This window comes from Ahaetulla prasina, chromosome 12 (assembly GCF_028640845.1).
Source record: "Ahaetulla prasina isolate Xishuangbanna chromosome 12, ASM2864084v1, whole genome shotgun sequence".
NCBI lineage: Eukaryota > Metazoa > Chordata > Lepidosauria > Squamata > Colubridae > Ahaetulla > Ahaetulla prasina.
The window spans coordinates 25,815,073-25,830,544 of NC_080550.1; the positions used below are offsets into that span (position 1 = coordinate 25,815,073).

A 15,472-nucleotide genomic window follows, 5' to 3' on the forward strand; every position below is an offset into this window, starting at 1 on the left:
AGGCGCGGCGTCATGTGATAGCCAACATGGCCGCCGCCCGGTAGCCGAAGCCGGTGCTGCCGCCGCCGCCGCCACCGGCCGCGATGAACCCGGAGAAGGACTTCTCGCCGCTGACGCCCAGCATCGTGCGCGCCCTGAATGACAAGCTGTACGAGAAGCGGAAGGTGGCGGCGCTGGAGATCGAGAAGTGAGCGCGGGGTCGGCCGGGCGGGCGGGCTTGGGCCTGGGCCGGGGCCGGGGCCGGCGGGAGGTGAGGCAGGCCCAAACTCGCCTCTCTCCTCTTGCAGGCTGGTGCGCGAGTTCGTGGCGCAGAACAGCGCGGCGCAGATCAAGCACGTGATCCAGACGCTCTCGGTGGAATTTGCGCTCTCGCAGCACCCCCACAGCCGCAAAGGGGGGCTCATCGGCCTGGCCGCCTGCTCCATCGCCCTGGGCAAGGTGGGCGCTGCCGGGCCGGGCCGGAGGCGGGCGGGCGGGCCGGGCTTCGGCGCCCGGTATCCCGTTGTGCTTGGGCTCCGAGGGCTCTGGAAGCCGGCCAGAGACGCGGCGGTGGCGGGGTGGGTGAAGGCGGCGCGCCCCGGAAGAAGGTTGCCATGTGGCTCTTTGCCAGACAAGGCAGCTCCGCCCCCCCCCCCGAGAGAGGGCTGAGGTGGGGGGAGTGAGTGGGATTTGAGATGTGCCCCCCCCTCCCGTCCTAGGAGAGCCTGTGGTTGCTGAGCCGTTGCCCACAGATTACTGGAGGGGCTCTGGGATGGGTGGCTAGATCTGCTCCCAGCCTGAGATCCTGGACCGTGTGACTGGGGGTGTGATGAAGTACCCCAGGCGAATGGAGTGGTGTCTGAGGTGGCCATGTGAGAGCTGTGGACCTGTGGTTAATTCCCCCTTTTCCCTAAGGGCCACCATGGTCCAAAACGTTCACCAATCACACATGTTCATTTTGTTATGGGAAGTAGTCTGCAACGCCAGGGCATCTGCTCTGTGTGTCCTTAGGATGCCAGCAATGTCCCATGGTGCCAAAAGAACTTGAATACCATTCTACCTCCCTTGCATTCCAACCATCCCACTCCCTTTTTTTGTCAAGCTGCAAGGGAAGAAGAAATGTAGGTGAAAGTGTGGATCAGTCTTGATGTACCGACCCCCCAGAAAAAGGATAACCTGAAACAATAGTAAACATATGTACACATAATTACTTAAGCACCTACCACTGCAATGTTTATTGGGGCTGCTGAGGATATTTAGTGTGAAACTTCTTAAGTAATCTTGCTGGCCTAACACCTGGAGCAGCCACCGACTCAGCGTCCACTACAGGCAGCCTTTCCACAACACTAGATATTGTAGTTTTCCTTTGTGGTATCTGGAATCAAGTATCCCTTTGACCTCATAATGTTCTTCTCCCCTAACTAGGATAGGAGGAGGAGGTACTTCTCTGACTGGTCTCAGTCCAGTCTCAAAGGGTTTTAAAAGACTGCAATAAAATACTGGATGGACCTGCCTGAGGATTTTTGGCAATCTCAACTCCACTGTCATCCAATTTACGATCCGGTTGATTGGAAAGGCCCTATATATTTGGGATCTAATTTTTTAAAAGGTTGCCTCAGGTTCAGAAATTTTGTGGACAAATATACCTTTAGCCCCCACTCTAAATTCTCTTTGGAGGGCTCTTTTCCAATCTACATGCCTCTTGGCTCTCCCTAGCCTTATTCAATGCCTCACTCGTGGTACCCCACATGGCTTTCAAACTATCCATCCGCTCAGCTAATGACACTGAGGATGGGGTCCCCTGAGAGAGCTCTGGAATAGGTAGAAACTCAGTTCCTGTAGCCACCTTGAAAGGGGTAAAACCTGTGCACTGATAAAGTCCCTGGAGTGAAAAAGAAACGTAGGTGAAAGTGCCAATCAGTCTTGACACTGTATCTTTAGTTGCTGTGCTAAACCAGACAGTTATAGAGATGCAAATGACAGACTCAATAATTCCTCTGTAGAACTATATCAGCAACTCCTTTGGAAGCCTGAGCATTCTGAGATGGTGCAGGAAGAACATTCTTTGTTGTGTTTTTTTGAGGATATTTTTGATGTTAGGTGCTCATTTCAAGTCCTGAGAGATTATAGAACCCAGAAACTTGAAGGTCTCTACCGGTGATACTGTGTTGTCTAATATTGTAAGAGATGATAAAATAGGAGGGCTTCTCTTAAAATTTACTATCTTCTGTACAGCTTTGAGTGTTTTCAGTTCAAAATTGTCCGGCTGCACCTTAGGGCCAGTTAAAGTTAAAAGGTAGAAGTCTGCTTACAGTCCTGCTTTGAGGCATCTGTTGGATTAATTTGCTCAAGTCTGCTCTAAGTTGAAGCTATGAGAGAGGTCCCATCTATCCAAAGCACTCTGTGGCTTGGTTACTTTGGGAGGAGTTTGAAATTGTTAGTATTGAGGAAGTAGACAAGTTCTCAGAATTGTAAGCTCAGCCATCTGAATGTTTGTCTCCTGTCCTTCCAGAGTAGCCAAGATTTTCTTGGGGGAGACATGAGATTGGGCCCTGAGGCAGTGATGAATCCTTATTTGAGAAAAAGGAGAGTAGTCCTGCCCTCAGCAAGCCATTGCAGGTCCCACCCTTGTTAGGCAACTTTTGTCTGTGTCCATGACTTGCTCTCATTGACTTCTCATTGGCCTTTGAAACCACTGATCATGATATCTGGACTGACTTGAGGACTTCTGGAGGGCTCTCCTCTTTCCTCTGGGATCAGTTCTAGTTGTTATTCATGGGGTGGGGAGAGATAAATCACAGCCTCTGCTTTTGGAAGTGCTTCAGTGCTTGGTCTCCTTCCCATGCCTGTTTTAACATCTATATCAGTGATTCCCAAAGTGTGAGCCGCGGCTCCCCAGGGAGCCGCGCTATCGTCATAAGGGAGCCGCGAAGAAGCAGCATCTGCTCCATACGCGGTGTTGCGAGATCCCAGATGCACAAAGCCGGACACGGCCGCAGCGACCGGGACTCGTACATCGCAACAGGATAACTCTAAAAGCCAAGGGACCTTTGCGCAGCTCACACCTCAGCTTGGCAAGTTGTGTTGGCCTTCACTCTGCTTCTGGTGCAGTTCATGGTGTTGGCTGTTACCTCTAAAGCTCTTCATGCTACAGAGCCAGGTTATTTCCAGGACCACTTCTCCTTGGCGGTTTCTACCCATACTACTCAATCTAGCATGCTGCAGGTCCTGTCAGTCAGAGAATGTTATCTTGTGGTATTTGGGAAGTGCTATGTTTGCCCTTAAGAAGGTTGGGCATGGTGGTTGGAATGTGGTTGACATTTGTCTACATTAGTTTGTCTGGGTTTTTTTGGTCTTCAAACTGAACCATGGTTTTGCAAACTTTTGGGCCCTTTGATTTCAGTCCACAATTCTTATTTATTTATTAATGACATCTATACACTACCCAGTTCACAGTTTGAAAGCCACCACCCCTTAAAATCCCTACAAAGACACAGTTAAAAGGAGAGACAGTGTCCTCCAGGTAGCATCCCATAGAAGTGATGCAGTCGAGGTTCTGTCTTGATGTCTGAAGGCTGTGGAGAGCTGAGTGGCACAGAACAGGTGTAAGCACAACCATAACACTATTGAGGGCTTTGGGTTTTACCATCTCCTCCAGCCAAGGGTTTTCCATCTCTTCCTTCAGTATTTCTCTACTGTGATTATGTCTGCGTAAGCCACTTGGTGACAATGGATGGGTTGCATTACTCGGAACAGAACTGGTTCTCAATTTGAATGTCCCTTTGACCTGTAACTCCTGTTCAGGTGGCAGCCATGGCAGAAGAGCTTTTGCACAGATTTGTCTTGTTGCCAATTACACCCTGTCCTGCATTAGCAGGCCTTGTTCATAATTCATGCCTTGGTCACCTCTCTGGGTTACTGCAATACACTCTATGTAGGGCTGCTCTTGAAGACCAGTGAGTAGATCCAGAATGCAGTGGCATAGGCAGTAATAAAAACACCTTTAATGTGCACATGTCACACCTCAGCTTGGCAAGTTGTGTTGGCCTTCACTCTGCTTCTGGTGCAGTTCATGGTGTTGGCTGTTACCTCTAAAGCTCTTCATGCTACAGAGCCAGGTTATTTCCAGGACCACTTCTCCTTGGCGGTTTCTACCCATACTACTCAATCTAGCATGCTGCAGGTCCTGTCAGTCAGAGAATGTTATCTTGTGGTATTTGGGAAGTGCTATGTTTGCCCTTAAGAAGGTTGGGCATGGTGGTTGGAATGTGGTTGACATTTGTCTACATTAGTTTGTCTGGGTTTTTTTGGTCTTCAAACTGAACCATGGTTTTGCAAACTTTTGGGCCCTTTGATTTCAGTCCACAATTCTTATTTATTTATTAATGACATCTATACACTACCCAGTTCACAGTTTGAAAGCCACCACCCCCTTAAAAATCCCTACAAAAGACACAGTTAAAAGGGAGAGACAGTGTCCTCCAGGTAGCATCCCATAGAAGTGATGCAGTCGAGGTTCTGTCTTGATGTCTGAAGGCTGTGGAGAGCTGAGTGGCACAGAACAGGTGTAAGCACAACCATAACACACTCCTGTTCAGGTGGCAGCCATGGCAGAAGAGCTTTTGCACAGATTTGCCTTGTTGCCAATTACACCCTGTCCTGCATTAGCAGGCCTTGTTCATAATTCATGCCTTGGTCACCTTCTCTCTGGGTTACTGCAATACACTCTGTGTAGGGCTGCTCTTGAAGACCAGTGAGTAGATCCAGAATGCAGTGGCATAGGCAGTAATAAAAACACCTTTAATGTGCACATGTCACACCTCAGCTTGGCAAGTTGTGTTGGCCTTCACTCTGCTTCTGGTGCAGTTCATGGTGTTGGCTGTTACCTCTAAAGCTCTTCATGCTACAGAGCCAGGTTATTTCCAGGACCACTTCTCCTTGGCGGTTTCTACCCATACTACTCAATCTAGCATGCTGCAGGTCCTGTCAGTCAGAGAATGTTATCTTGTGGTATTTGGGAAGTGCTATGTTTGCCCTTAAGAAGGTTGGGCATGGTGGTTGGAATGTGGTTGACATTTGTCTACATTAGTTTGTCTGGGCTTTTTTGGTCTTCAAACTGAACCATGGTTTTGCAAACTTTTGGGCCCTTTGATTTCAGTCCACAATTCTTATTTATTTATTAATGACATCTATACACTACCCAGTTCACAGTTTGAAAGCCACCACCCCCTTAAAAATCCCTACAAAAGACACAGTTAAAAGGGAGAGACAGTGTCCTCCAGGTAGCATCCCCATCCACCACAGTGTTGCCATCCGCTCTTGGATCCCCGAGCCGGTGGTCAGAGCCAGGTTTTAGCATTCTTCTGGGAAGCTAGCAGAGAAGGGCAGGATGTTCCACAGCAGTGGAGAAGGTTGTCTTTCTAAACCCCGCAAGCTGAAATTTTTTAGCTGGTGAGTATAACCTGCCTTTCCTGCTTGATCAGGGAGGATCAGTCAATGTTCTGATAGTACTAAGTACTCTCAACTAAACTAAAGTTCTGAGGTACTAATACCACTCTATAAAACCCTAGTGAGACCACACCTAGAGTACTGCATTCAGTTTTGGTCACCACACTATAAAAAAGATGTTGAGACTCTAGAAAAAGTATCGAGAGCAACCAGGATGATGAGGGGACTGGAGGCTAAAACATATGAAGAACGGTTACATGAACTGAGCATGGCTAGTCTACTGAAGAGAAGGACCAGGGGAGATATGATAGCCATCTTCCAATATTTGAGGGGTTGCCACAGAGAGGAGGGGTTCAAGCTCTTTTCCAAAGCACCTGAAGGCCAGACAAGGAATAATGAATGGAAACTGACCAAGGAGAGATTCAGCCTAGAATGAGGAGGAACTTTCTGACAGTGAGAACAATCAACCAGTGGAACACCTTGCTTTCGGAAGTTGTGGGAGCTTCATCACTTGAGACTTTCAAGAAAAGATTGGACTGCCATTTGTCAGAAATGGTGTAGGGTCTCCTACTTGAGCGGGGGGTTGGACTAGATGACCTATAAAGTCCCTTCCAACTCTGTTAATCTGTTAATGTAGTTGGTGGAAGATGGTTCCTCGGGTATCCTGGTCGTATACCATGAAGGGCTTTGAAGGTGATAACCTACTCTTTGAATTGGACCCGGAAGCAATCTGGCACCCAATGTAGCTCATGCAACAGAGGTGTGACCTGCACAATCCTAGGGGTGGCCAGCATTCCAGTCACCGCATTATGCATCAGTTACAGCTTCCAGATACTCTTCAAGGGTAACTGCATGTAGAGTGCATTGACGTAGTTACTACAGGAGATGAGTAGGGCATGAGAGTAGAGCTCTGTCTAGGAAAGATCACAACTGGTGCACAACACCAGTTGATTGAGCAAAGGCCCTCCTAGCCACGCCTGCGACCTGCTCCTTAAGCAGTCGTGAGTCCAGGGGGATCTGCAGATTATGCACCAGGGCCATCTGGGACAGTGCCGCCCCATGCAGATTCAGAGGGGGGCAAATCCCTGGATACAGAAGAGCCTCTCGCCCACAGCTAATCTGTCTTCCCATGGGTCAGCTCAAGCCTTTTTTTTTCTCCATCCAGACATCCACAGCCTCCAGGCATTGCGAAAAAACACCCACAGCATCACCTCATCATCCGGGATGGGGCTGTACAATTGGGACAGATGAGCTCGCCCAGCGGCTTCATGTAAATGTAAAGGGGAAGACAGAGGAAGGATTAGGACGGGGGCGCAAAAGCCCACGCTACAAATTAGGTTTTTCTCATGTCCTTTTCTTTTCTTTTCTTTATAAAACTTTTCATCTCCGTTGAACAGTGCGTGAACTGGATACAATTCATAGTTAGCATATTAGTTGTTCTATTCGTTACAATGACATTAATAATATAACTATTTATCAATATAATTTGCAATAGTACATAACATCATCATAAACTTCTCTCCATAGTAACTCCTAACTAACATAGTAACTTCCTAACGTCTCTAGCCATTGATAAAATACCTCCCATGTCAGAAAATATTCAATATCTTCTCTGTCCTTAATGATAAGCGTTAATCTATCCATTTCTGCGCATTCCATTATTTTCTGAATTACCCTCTCATCTGACGAGATCTCCTCACTCTTCCATTGTTATGCAAAAACAATCCTAGCCGCAGTCAGTACATGTAAAATCAAATATCGAACGGCTGTCGTTCGAAGACCATTTGGCGGCCGTCTCCAGGAGAGCTTTTTACCAGGTTCGCCTGGTCCGCCAGTTGCACCCCTTTCTTGACCGGGATGCCTTATGCACGGTCACTCATGCTCTCGTCACTTCTCGCCTGGATTATTGCAATGCTCTCTACATGGGGCTACCTCTGAAGTGCACTCGGAGACTTCAGCTAGTCCAGAATGCAGCTGCGCGGGTGATTGAGGGAGCACCACGTTGCTCCCGGGTAACACCACTCCTGCGCAGTCTGCACTGGCTACCTGTGGTCTTCCGGGTGCGCTTCAAGGTTTTGGTCACCACCTTCAAAGCGCTCCATGGCTTAGGGCCCGGGTACTTACGGGACCGCCTGCTGTTACCACATGCCTCCCACCGACCCGTGCGCTCTCACAGAGAAGGTCTTCTCAGGGTGCCGTCCGCCAAGCAGTGTCGGCTGGCGGCCCCCAGGGGAAGGGCCTTCTCTGTGGGAGCACCTACTTTCTGGAACGAACTTCCCCCCAGTTTACGCCAATTGCCTGACCTCCGGACCTTTCGCCGGGAACTGAAAACTTATTTATTTATCCAAGCGGGACTGTACACCGCCCTGAGTCCTTCGGGAGAAGGGCGGTATAAAGGTTTAATTAATTAAATAAATAAATAAATAAATATATAGTCTTTTTAAAATATTTTTCCGGTAGGATGCCCAACAAAAATATCTCTGGTCTCAGTTCAATGTGTTTCTTACATGGGGCTGCCCTTGAGGTGCACCCAGAGACTACAGTTAGTCCAGAATGCGGCTGCGTGAGTAGTAACGGGAGCCGCTTGTGGCTCCCACGTAACATCACTACTCCGTAGTCTGCACTGGCTTCCTGTGGTTTTTCGGGTGCGCTTCAAGATTTTGGTTACCACCTTTAAAGCGCTCCATGGCTTAGGACCCGGGTACTTACGAGACCGCCTGCTGTTACCCTTTGCCTCCCATCGACCCGTACGCTCTCACAGAGAGGGTCTCCTCAGGGTGCCGTCCGCCAAACAGTGTCGGCTGGCGGCCCCCAGGAGTAGGGCCTTCTCTGTGGGGGCAGCGACGCTCTGGAATGAACTTCCCCCTGGCCTACGTCAAGTGCCTGATCTTCGGACCTTCCGTCGTGAGCTCAAAACACACTTATTTATTCAAGCGGGACTGGCATAATAGTGTTGAATTTTAAATTTGGGGTTTTGCTAATATTTTAAAATTTTAAAATCTAAATTTTTAATTATCAGCCTTTTATAATCTGCTATGTTTTAAATGTTGTTTTAATTGTATATATTTTGTGTTTTATCTTTGGCTGTACACCGCCCTGAGTCCTTCGGGAGAAGGGCGGTATAAAAATTTAATTTAATTAATTAAATAAATAAATAAATTCTTTGTCATTTTTTCCAACCAGGTATGTATTTTTGACCACGTATGTATTTTGGGATACGTCCACCACATGTGCCTGGTGGACGTGCCTGGTGTTTGGTTACTTTTCCAACATTTTGCTGATCTGTCTTTATACATTTTAACCATCCTTGCCGGTGCAAAGTGCCATCTGTAAAACATTTTATACAAATTTTCCTTATAAACGGTTGACATTGTCAGTTTTACATTCCTATCCCATAGTTTTTGCCATTTATCTAATTCTATTGTGTGACCGAAGTTTTTGGGCCAAGCTAACCTGCTCACTTTCTAATAGAATAGAATTAAAAAAAATGGCCAAGTGTGACTGGACACACAAGGAATTTGTCTTGGTGCATATCCTCTCTGTGTACATAAAAGAAAAAATAAGTTCATCAAGGATCATAAGGTACAACACTTAATGATAGTCATACGGTACAAATAAGCAATCAGGAAACAATACCAATATAAATCGTAAGGATACAAGCAACAAAGTTACAGTCATACAGTCATAAGTGGAAGGAGATGGGTGATGGGAACGATGAGAAGATTAATAGTAGTGCAGATTTAGTAAATAGTTTGACAGTTTGAGGGAATTATTTGTTTAGCAGAGTGATGGCCTTCGGGAAAAAAACTGTTCTTGTGTCTAGAATATGATGCTCAATAAGTAACCATATAGTTTCTTTATCAATTTCTCATCTGTTCCAATTAATATCTGGTCTAATTCTGTTGGTCCTTTATTAAAGCCATACATTTTGACATCTTTCTCAACGTGCATTTGTGGCCATCTTGCAATTTCTATTGCCTACTTTAGTTTTTAATTCCCCTTCATTATTCAAAACGTCGTTGTATCTTATAGTTTTTCCCATATTGGCAATATTAGGGTATACCAGCACCTCCATCGTGGAAAGCCAGATTGGAATTTTCAGATAGTGTTGTTCCTTTATTTTAAGCCAAACAGATAACAGTGCGTTCCTAACATAATGTCTCTGGAAATAACTATGTATTTTGTTCTTCCCATAGCAAAGGAAGGTGTGCCAATAATTGGGGATCATGCCCTTCTAATGTTAATAATCTTATATTTCTCAGATTAATCCATTCTTTCACCCTCATGAGCACCGAGGCCTGGTAATATAATTCCTAATCTGGCAGTCCAAATCCCCCCCCCCTTTTTTTTTTTGGTTTCCTGCAACATTTTCATACCTATCCTTGCTTTCTTCCCCCGCCAAACAAATCTTAATATTGTTTTGTTCAATTCCTCAAAATATTTTTCTCCAATTTTATTGGTATAGTCTGAAATAGGCATAGAATTCTTGGCAGGGTATTCATTTTTGTGGTTGCTGTTCTTCCTGACAGTGAAAGTTATAGGTCCTTCCACTTCTCCAAGTCCTGTTTAATTTGCCTCAGTTATTTCATATAGAGTCTTTAATGGTTGCACATTTCGCTGTTAATTGCATACCTAAGTATTTCACTTTTTTAACTATCTGTTCTTTCCATTAACCTTCTTTTTTGTATGTCTGTGACATTCTTCTCTTTATTTATTTTCAGTCCCGCTACTTCCCCATATTCTTCTATTTTAATAAGCTTCAGTCCAGTTTTTAAGGGGTCTTCTAATATAAAAACTAGATCATCGGCAGATGTCTGTAGTTTATAATGTTCTTTTTTATTTCTATTTCTCTTATTTCTTCATCTTTTCTAATATTTGTAGTTAACACTTCCATCGTTAATATAAATAGTAATGGGGACAGTGGACATCTCTGTCTTGTGCCTTTCTTTATGTCAAAATTCTCAGTCGTGTCTCTGTTAACTATCACCCTTGCTGATTGTTTACTGTAAATTGCTCTGATCATATTAATAAATTTCTCCCCAAAGTCCATATATTCTAATTGTGCCAATATAAATTGCCGGTTGACTTTATCAAAAGCTTTCTGTGCATTTAAGAACAACAGGGCCATTTGTTTTCCCAAGTGTGTCTTGTAATATATTTCAGTGTCTTTAAGATAATTCTCATAGTATTTTTAATCTGTCTTTTCGGTAGGAATCCATTTGATTTGTATGTATAAAGTCATTTAAATATCTTTTAAGCCTCTCTGCTATTATTGAGGCATATATTTTGTAGTCTGCATTCAATAAAAATATTGGCCTGTAGTTCTTTTTTTTTTATTAAAAGAGTTTCACAAAGAACAAATTTTTAAACCATTGTTCCCCCCCACTGCCCCCCTCCTCCTTCTCCCCCCCAACCCCCCCCCCGAGACTTCCCAGAACAAAATGCAGAGTATAACATTTATCAATCATAAGCTAAAATACCACAAAAATCTAACTCATATCCACACTCTTCCAACACCCCCTTAACTCCCCTTTCCCATTTAAACATATACATTAATATATGCCATTCATATGGCCTGTAGTTCTTTATGTATGTTGGGTCTGAGTCATCCTTTGGAATAAGGATAATATTTGCCTCCATCGGTGAGTTCAGTATTTTTGCTTCCAGTAATACTTCATTGTAGATTTCCACCATCACTGGGCTTAGTACCTCTTCTAGCTTTTTGTAAAATTCTGCCGGTAGACTATCCAGCCCTGGTGTTTTATTATTTTTCTGTCTTAATTGCTTCAGTCACTTCAAACATAGTTATGTGTTTGTTTAACATAACTTTAACTATATTCGGATCCTGGGAAGATCAGACTGTTCCAAATATTGTAGCATTTTGTTTTCCACTCTCGTGTCCTTTCTGAGAGGGAAGAATTTACTGAGAATTAGAAAAAGTAAAAAGTGAGCTATCGGTTCATGTTTGCAAGCTGACCTTAAAGTAAGCTTGGATAAACGAAGAAATTGCTGTCAGAATGAGATTCTGAGTCATTGTTTTTTGCTGAATCAAGCTGCTTTCTTCTTGGGGTCTCCATCAACAATTGGGAGGGGGGGATTCAGAGGCACTCAGTAGGACAGCAGCAGTTCAGAAGCAGGACTTAGCTGCTCCTTTTCTCCACTCATTTCCTGGAAGCCTCAGCAGCGAGCTCCTCTTTGAGGGGAGAGTCCCTATCTTGGTCAGAGCATCCCTTTCAGTGAGTGGCATCTTGGGTCAAACTCCAGGCTCAGCAATCCCGAGTCATGGAGTTGGAAAGGAGGCTGAAACGATAACAAGCAGTCAAGAATGCCCTGCAGACCATATGGGGTGGGGGGGCTCTTCAGTTTAGGGCAAAGGAGGTGAGGCATCGCATCTTAAAGTAACGGGACTCACGAGTTTTGATGGCTACGAAGTTGGCATTGGGCGACCCAAGAACAAAGAGATGGCAGTTGTCTCCCATTGCCATGCCCAAGAAGGGGAGACCTTGCTAGGCCAATCCTGATGTTCTCCATTGCGGCTCAATTGCCAGGATTCTGGTCTGTACCTGAAGGAGCTCATCGAGCCGGTGCTGACGTGCTTTGGAGATGCTGACAGCCGGTTGCGCTATTATGCCTGCGAGGCCCTGTACAACATTGTGAAGGTGGCCCGGGGTGCCATTGTCCCCCACTTCAACGTACTCTTTGATGGCCTGAGCAAGGTAATTGCTGATGAGCAGAGCATGAAGGTCAAAAGCAGTACCTGGAGGGGAGGGGTCCCCTTTTTCATGTCCATGGGGCTCCCCAGGATGAGTTCTGGCCTCTGAAACAGCCGCCCTGAGCCAGGTTAGGCCAGGCGCCAGAGCATTTGCACACAGCAGCACAGGGCGCTGGAGGCTGCCTCAACGATTGATGCCCCATGGGGTGGGATCTGTCCTGGGTTCCAGGCTCCCTCCAGTGAGGGCAAAGGCCTCGGTATGCAGCAAGGGGAAAGCTGCAGCGCAACCGGAATCCTGGGAGCAGAGGGAACTTCTGCATGTCCTGCAGGCTCCTCCTCTGCTCTTTTGTCCTTCCCAGCTTGCTGCAGATCCTGACCCAAATGTCAAAAGCGGCTCTGAGCTTCTGGATCGCCTTCTGAAGGTACTGCTCCCTTCTTGTCCATCGAAACTGGGGGTGACTGGAGGGAGGCCTGAAGAAGGGAAGCAGCTGAGATTTTGGGGGGCAGCTCTGAACCAGAAGGTGGGATTTTCTGAACTTATTTTCCCTCTGGGCTTTCAGCCTAGGCAGAAACGATTGAGGTGCCGGGAAAAGTCCAGTGTTGGGACCATTGACGGCTGGTGTCTTGCATGTGTGCCCGGTCCTTTCTGAGCCGTCCCCTCCCCCGCTTCCCAACTCTGGGGTATTACATGCTTCTCTGGCATCTTCACTAACCAGGGAAAGGTGGCATGGGCCGGTGGCATGGCGTGAGTGCCATTCCCTGGAGCTGCCTGCAACTGCCCCACGTTAGCTGAATGTTTTAAAAACAAAAGTGTCTATCCCCTCCTGCTTTATCTGCCCAGGGCTGGAAAAGCCTTACTGTGGGCACGTAGGAACAGCAGGAGTTGCCGTGGCTGGGTGTGCCTTTCCTGGCTCCCTACTAAGAGTGGAGCTGAGCTGGCGCAGGGGAGGTGTTCTTCCCCTGATCTGTGGACAGGCCTCAGCTGCCCACTGCGCCATGAAAGCCCACATATCCTCTTGAGTAGTCGGAGCAGAGGAAGGTCCTCCCTTTGCAGGGCATCTGATTTCAATCAAGACAGGCTGAGGCTTGAAAGAGTAAAATCTGTAAAGAGATCAGGAGTGGACAGGCATTTGAAAAATAAAAGCAGATTTGTTAGAAGAATAAATGTAGCATGAAATACAGAATATAATGTATTAGAACAGTACTGTGTGACAATTGAAGCAAGGCATTTTGTAGTATGGCGATAGTGTGACCACAATCTGGTTCAGACAATGACAAAAGTTTTCCCAGTTTTATAGAAAGAAGCATTTAAAACTTTTTAAATCTCAAGGGGCTTTAAAAATGTTTCTTGAATAGAATAGAATAGAATAGAATAGAATTTTTATTGGCCAAGTGTGATTGGACACACAAGGAATTTGTCTTGGTGCATATGCTCTCAGTGTACATAAAAGAAAAGATACGTTCATCAAGGTACAACATTTACAACACAATTGATGGTCAATATATCAATATAAATCATAAGGATTGCCAGCAACAAGTTATAGTCATACAGTCATAAATGGAAAGAGACTGGTGATGGGAACTATGAGAAGATTAATAGTAGTGCAGATTCAGTAAATAGTCTGACAGTGTTGATGGAATTATTTGTTTAGCAGAGTGATGGCCTTCGGGAAAAAACTGTTCTTGTGTCTAGTTGTTCTGGTGTGCAGTGCTCTATAGCGTCGTTTTGAGGGTAGGAGTTGAAACAGTTTATGTCCAGGATGCGAGGGGTCTGTAAATATTTACACGGCCCTCTTCTTGATTCGTGCAGTATACAGGTCCTCAATGGAAGGCAGGTTGGTAGCAATTATTTTTTCTGCAGTTCTAATTATCCTCTGAAGTCTGTGTCTTTCTTGTTGGGTTGCAGAACCGAACCAGACAGTTATAGAGGTGCAAATGACAGACTCAATAATTCCTCTGTAGAACTGAATCAGCAGCTCCTTGGGCAGTTTGAGCTTACTGAGTTGGCGCAGAAAGAACATTCTTTGTTGTCCTTTTTTAATGATGTTTTTGATGTTAGCTGTCCATTTTAGATCTTGTGATATGATAGAACCTAGAAATTTGAAGGTTTCTACTGTTGATACTGTGTTGTCTAGTATTGTGAGAGGTGGAAGTATGGAAGGGTTTCTCCTAAAGTCTACCACCATTTCTACGGTTTTGAGTGTGTTCAGTTGCCTTTCATTATTTAAATAAATAGAAGAGAAAATAAAAAAAGAGCAAAATAACACAATTGTTGAAGTGGTTTTGCCAAGCCTTTTAGGAGAAACTCTTAGACAGCAACCTTTTTGCTCCAGGCATTTAAGCTGAAAGCCCTCCTGGTGAGGCAACCCGTTTAGGGAAATAGGGAGAGAGCTGGAGGTCCACGAAGTTCTGGACCTGGAGGGCCTTTCAGTTTACCTGCTGCGGGGAGGATCCATGACTGGCTGCAGGGAAGGGCTCCTCCAGGCGGGTGGGGGCGGCCTCCTCTTCCTCTCTCCTCTCTGCCTTGGCAGGACATCGTGACAGAGAGCAGCCGCTTTGACCTGGTGAGCTTCATCCCGCTGCTGCGAGAGCGGATTTACTCCAACAACCAGTATGCCCGGCAGTTCATCATCTCCTGGGTGAGTGGCAGGTGTGCGTGGTCACTCTGCCCGGCTTTTGTTACTCTTTTGTTACGCGCTGGAAGTGGGGGTCTTGTTTCTCCTTAGCTCCATTTGGAACAAGCCAGCATCTTCTCTGAAACCTCACGGCAGATAACAGGCTTAAATCATGTTAACCTTGGAGTACTTTTGTGGATGGCTTCACGGTCCTGAGTTGGCACCAACCTCCAGAGTGACCACAGATCACTTTTTTCAAGGGTGGAAGACTTAAAAGGCTGAGCTCGTTTTACTTTCAGTCCTGATTTCTCCAGCAAACAGAGAGAAGCGTTATAGAAGTTCATAGGGAACATTAAGCCATGGTTTATGACCGTAGTGGCTGAGTCCAGCTATGTTAGTAAACCAAACCATTTATCTACATGATGGCTTATGTGGGTGGGACCCATTTGCTGCTTTCCAAGTCCAGTTGAGATGGCAGCCCCTGAATGGATCCTTGAACTATGGTGGGAACTTGGCATCTCCCCACAGCAGCAGCCCTGCTGAGAGGGAAGATGGCTAGTCTAGAGTCAGCCACGGAGCTCTCTGGCTAGGTGAGGACTGAACCCACATTTGTCCGGTACACACCCCATGTCCCTTGTGTCCCTTTCCTGTGATATGGCCGGGATCCACATTCGGCTTGCTGGCTGAGCCCCTGAACTCTTGTGCTACTGCAGAGTGC

The 15,472-nt window shown here is 46.0% G+C and overlaps 1 protein-coding gene across 1 annotated transcript in view; it reads left to right on the top strand.

Moving 5' to 3' along the window:
• Positions 1 to 15,472, top strand: part of VAC14 (VAC14 component of PIKFYVE complex) — a 61,282-nt gene continuing 45,810 nt past the window's right edge. Inside the window, exons 1-5 of the mRNA XM_058154864.1 lie at positions 1 to 187; positions 288 to 438; positions 11,976 to 12,143; positions 12,499 to 12,561; positions 14,671 to 14,778. Coding sequence (XP_058010847.1) covers positions 84 to 187; positions 288 to 438; positions 11,976 to 12,143; positions 12,499 to 12,561; positions 14,671 to 14,778 — 594 coding nt within the window. The 5' untranslated portion in view covers positions 1 to 83. The remainder of the gene's footprint in view (positions 188 to 287; positions 439 to 11,975; positions 12,144 to 12,498; positions 12,562 to 14,670; positions 14,779 to 15,472) is intronic.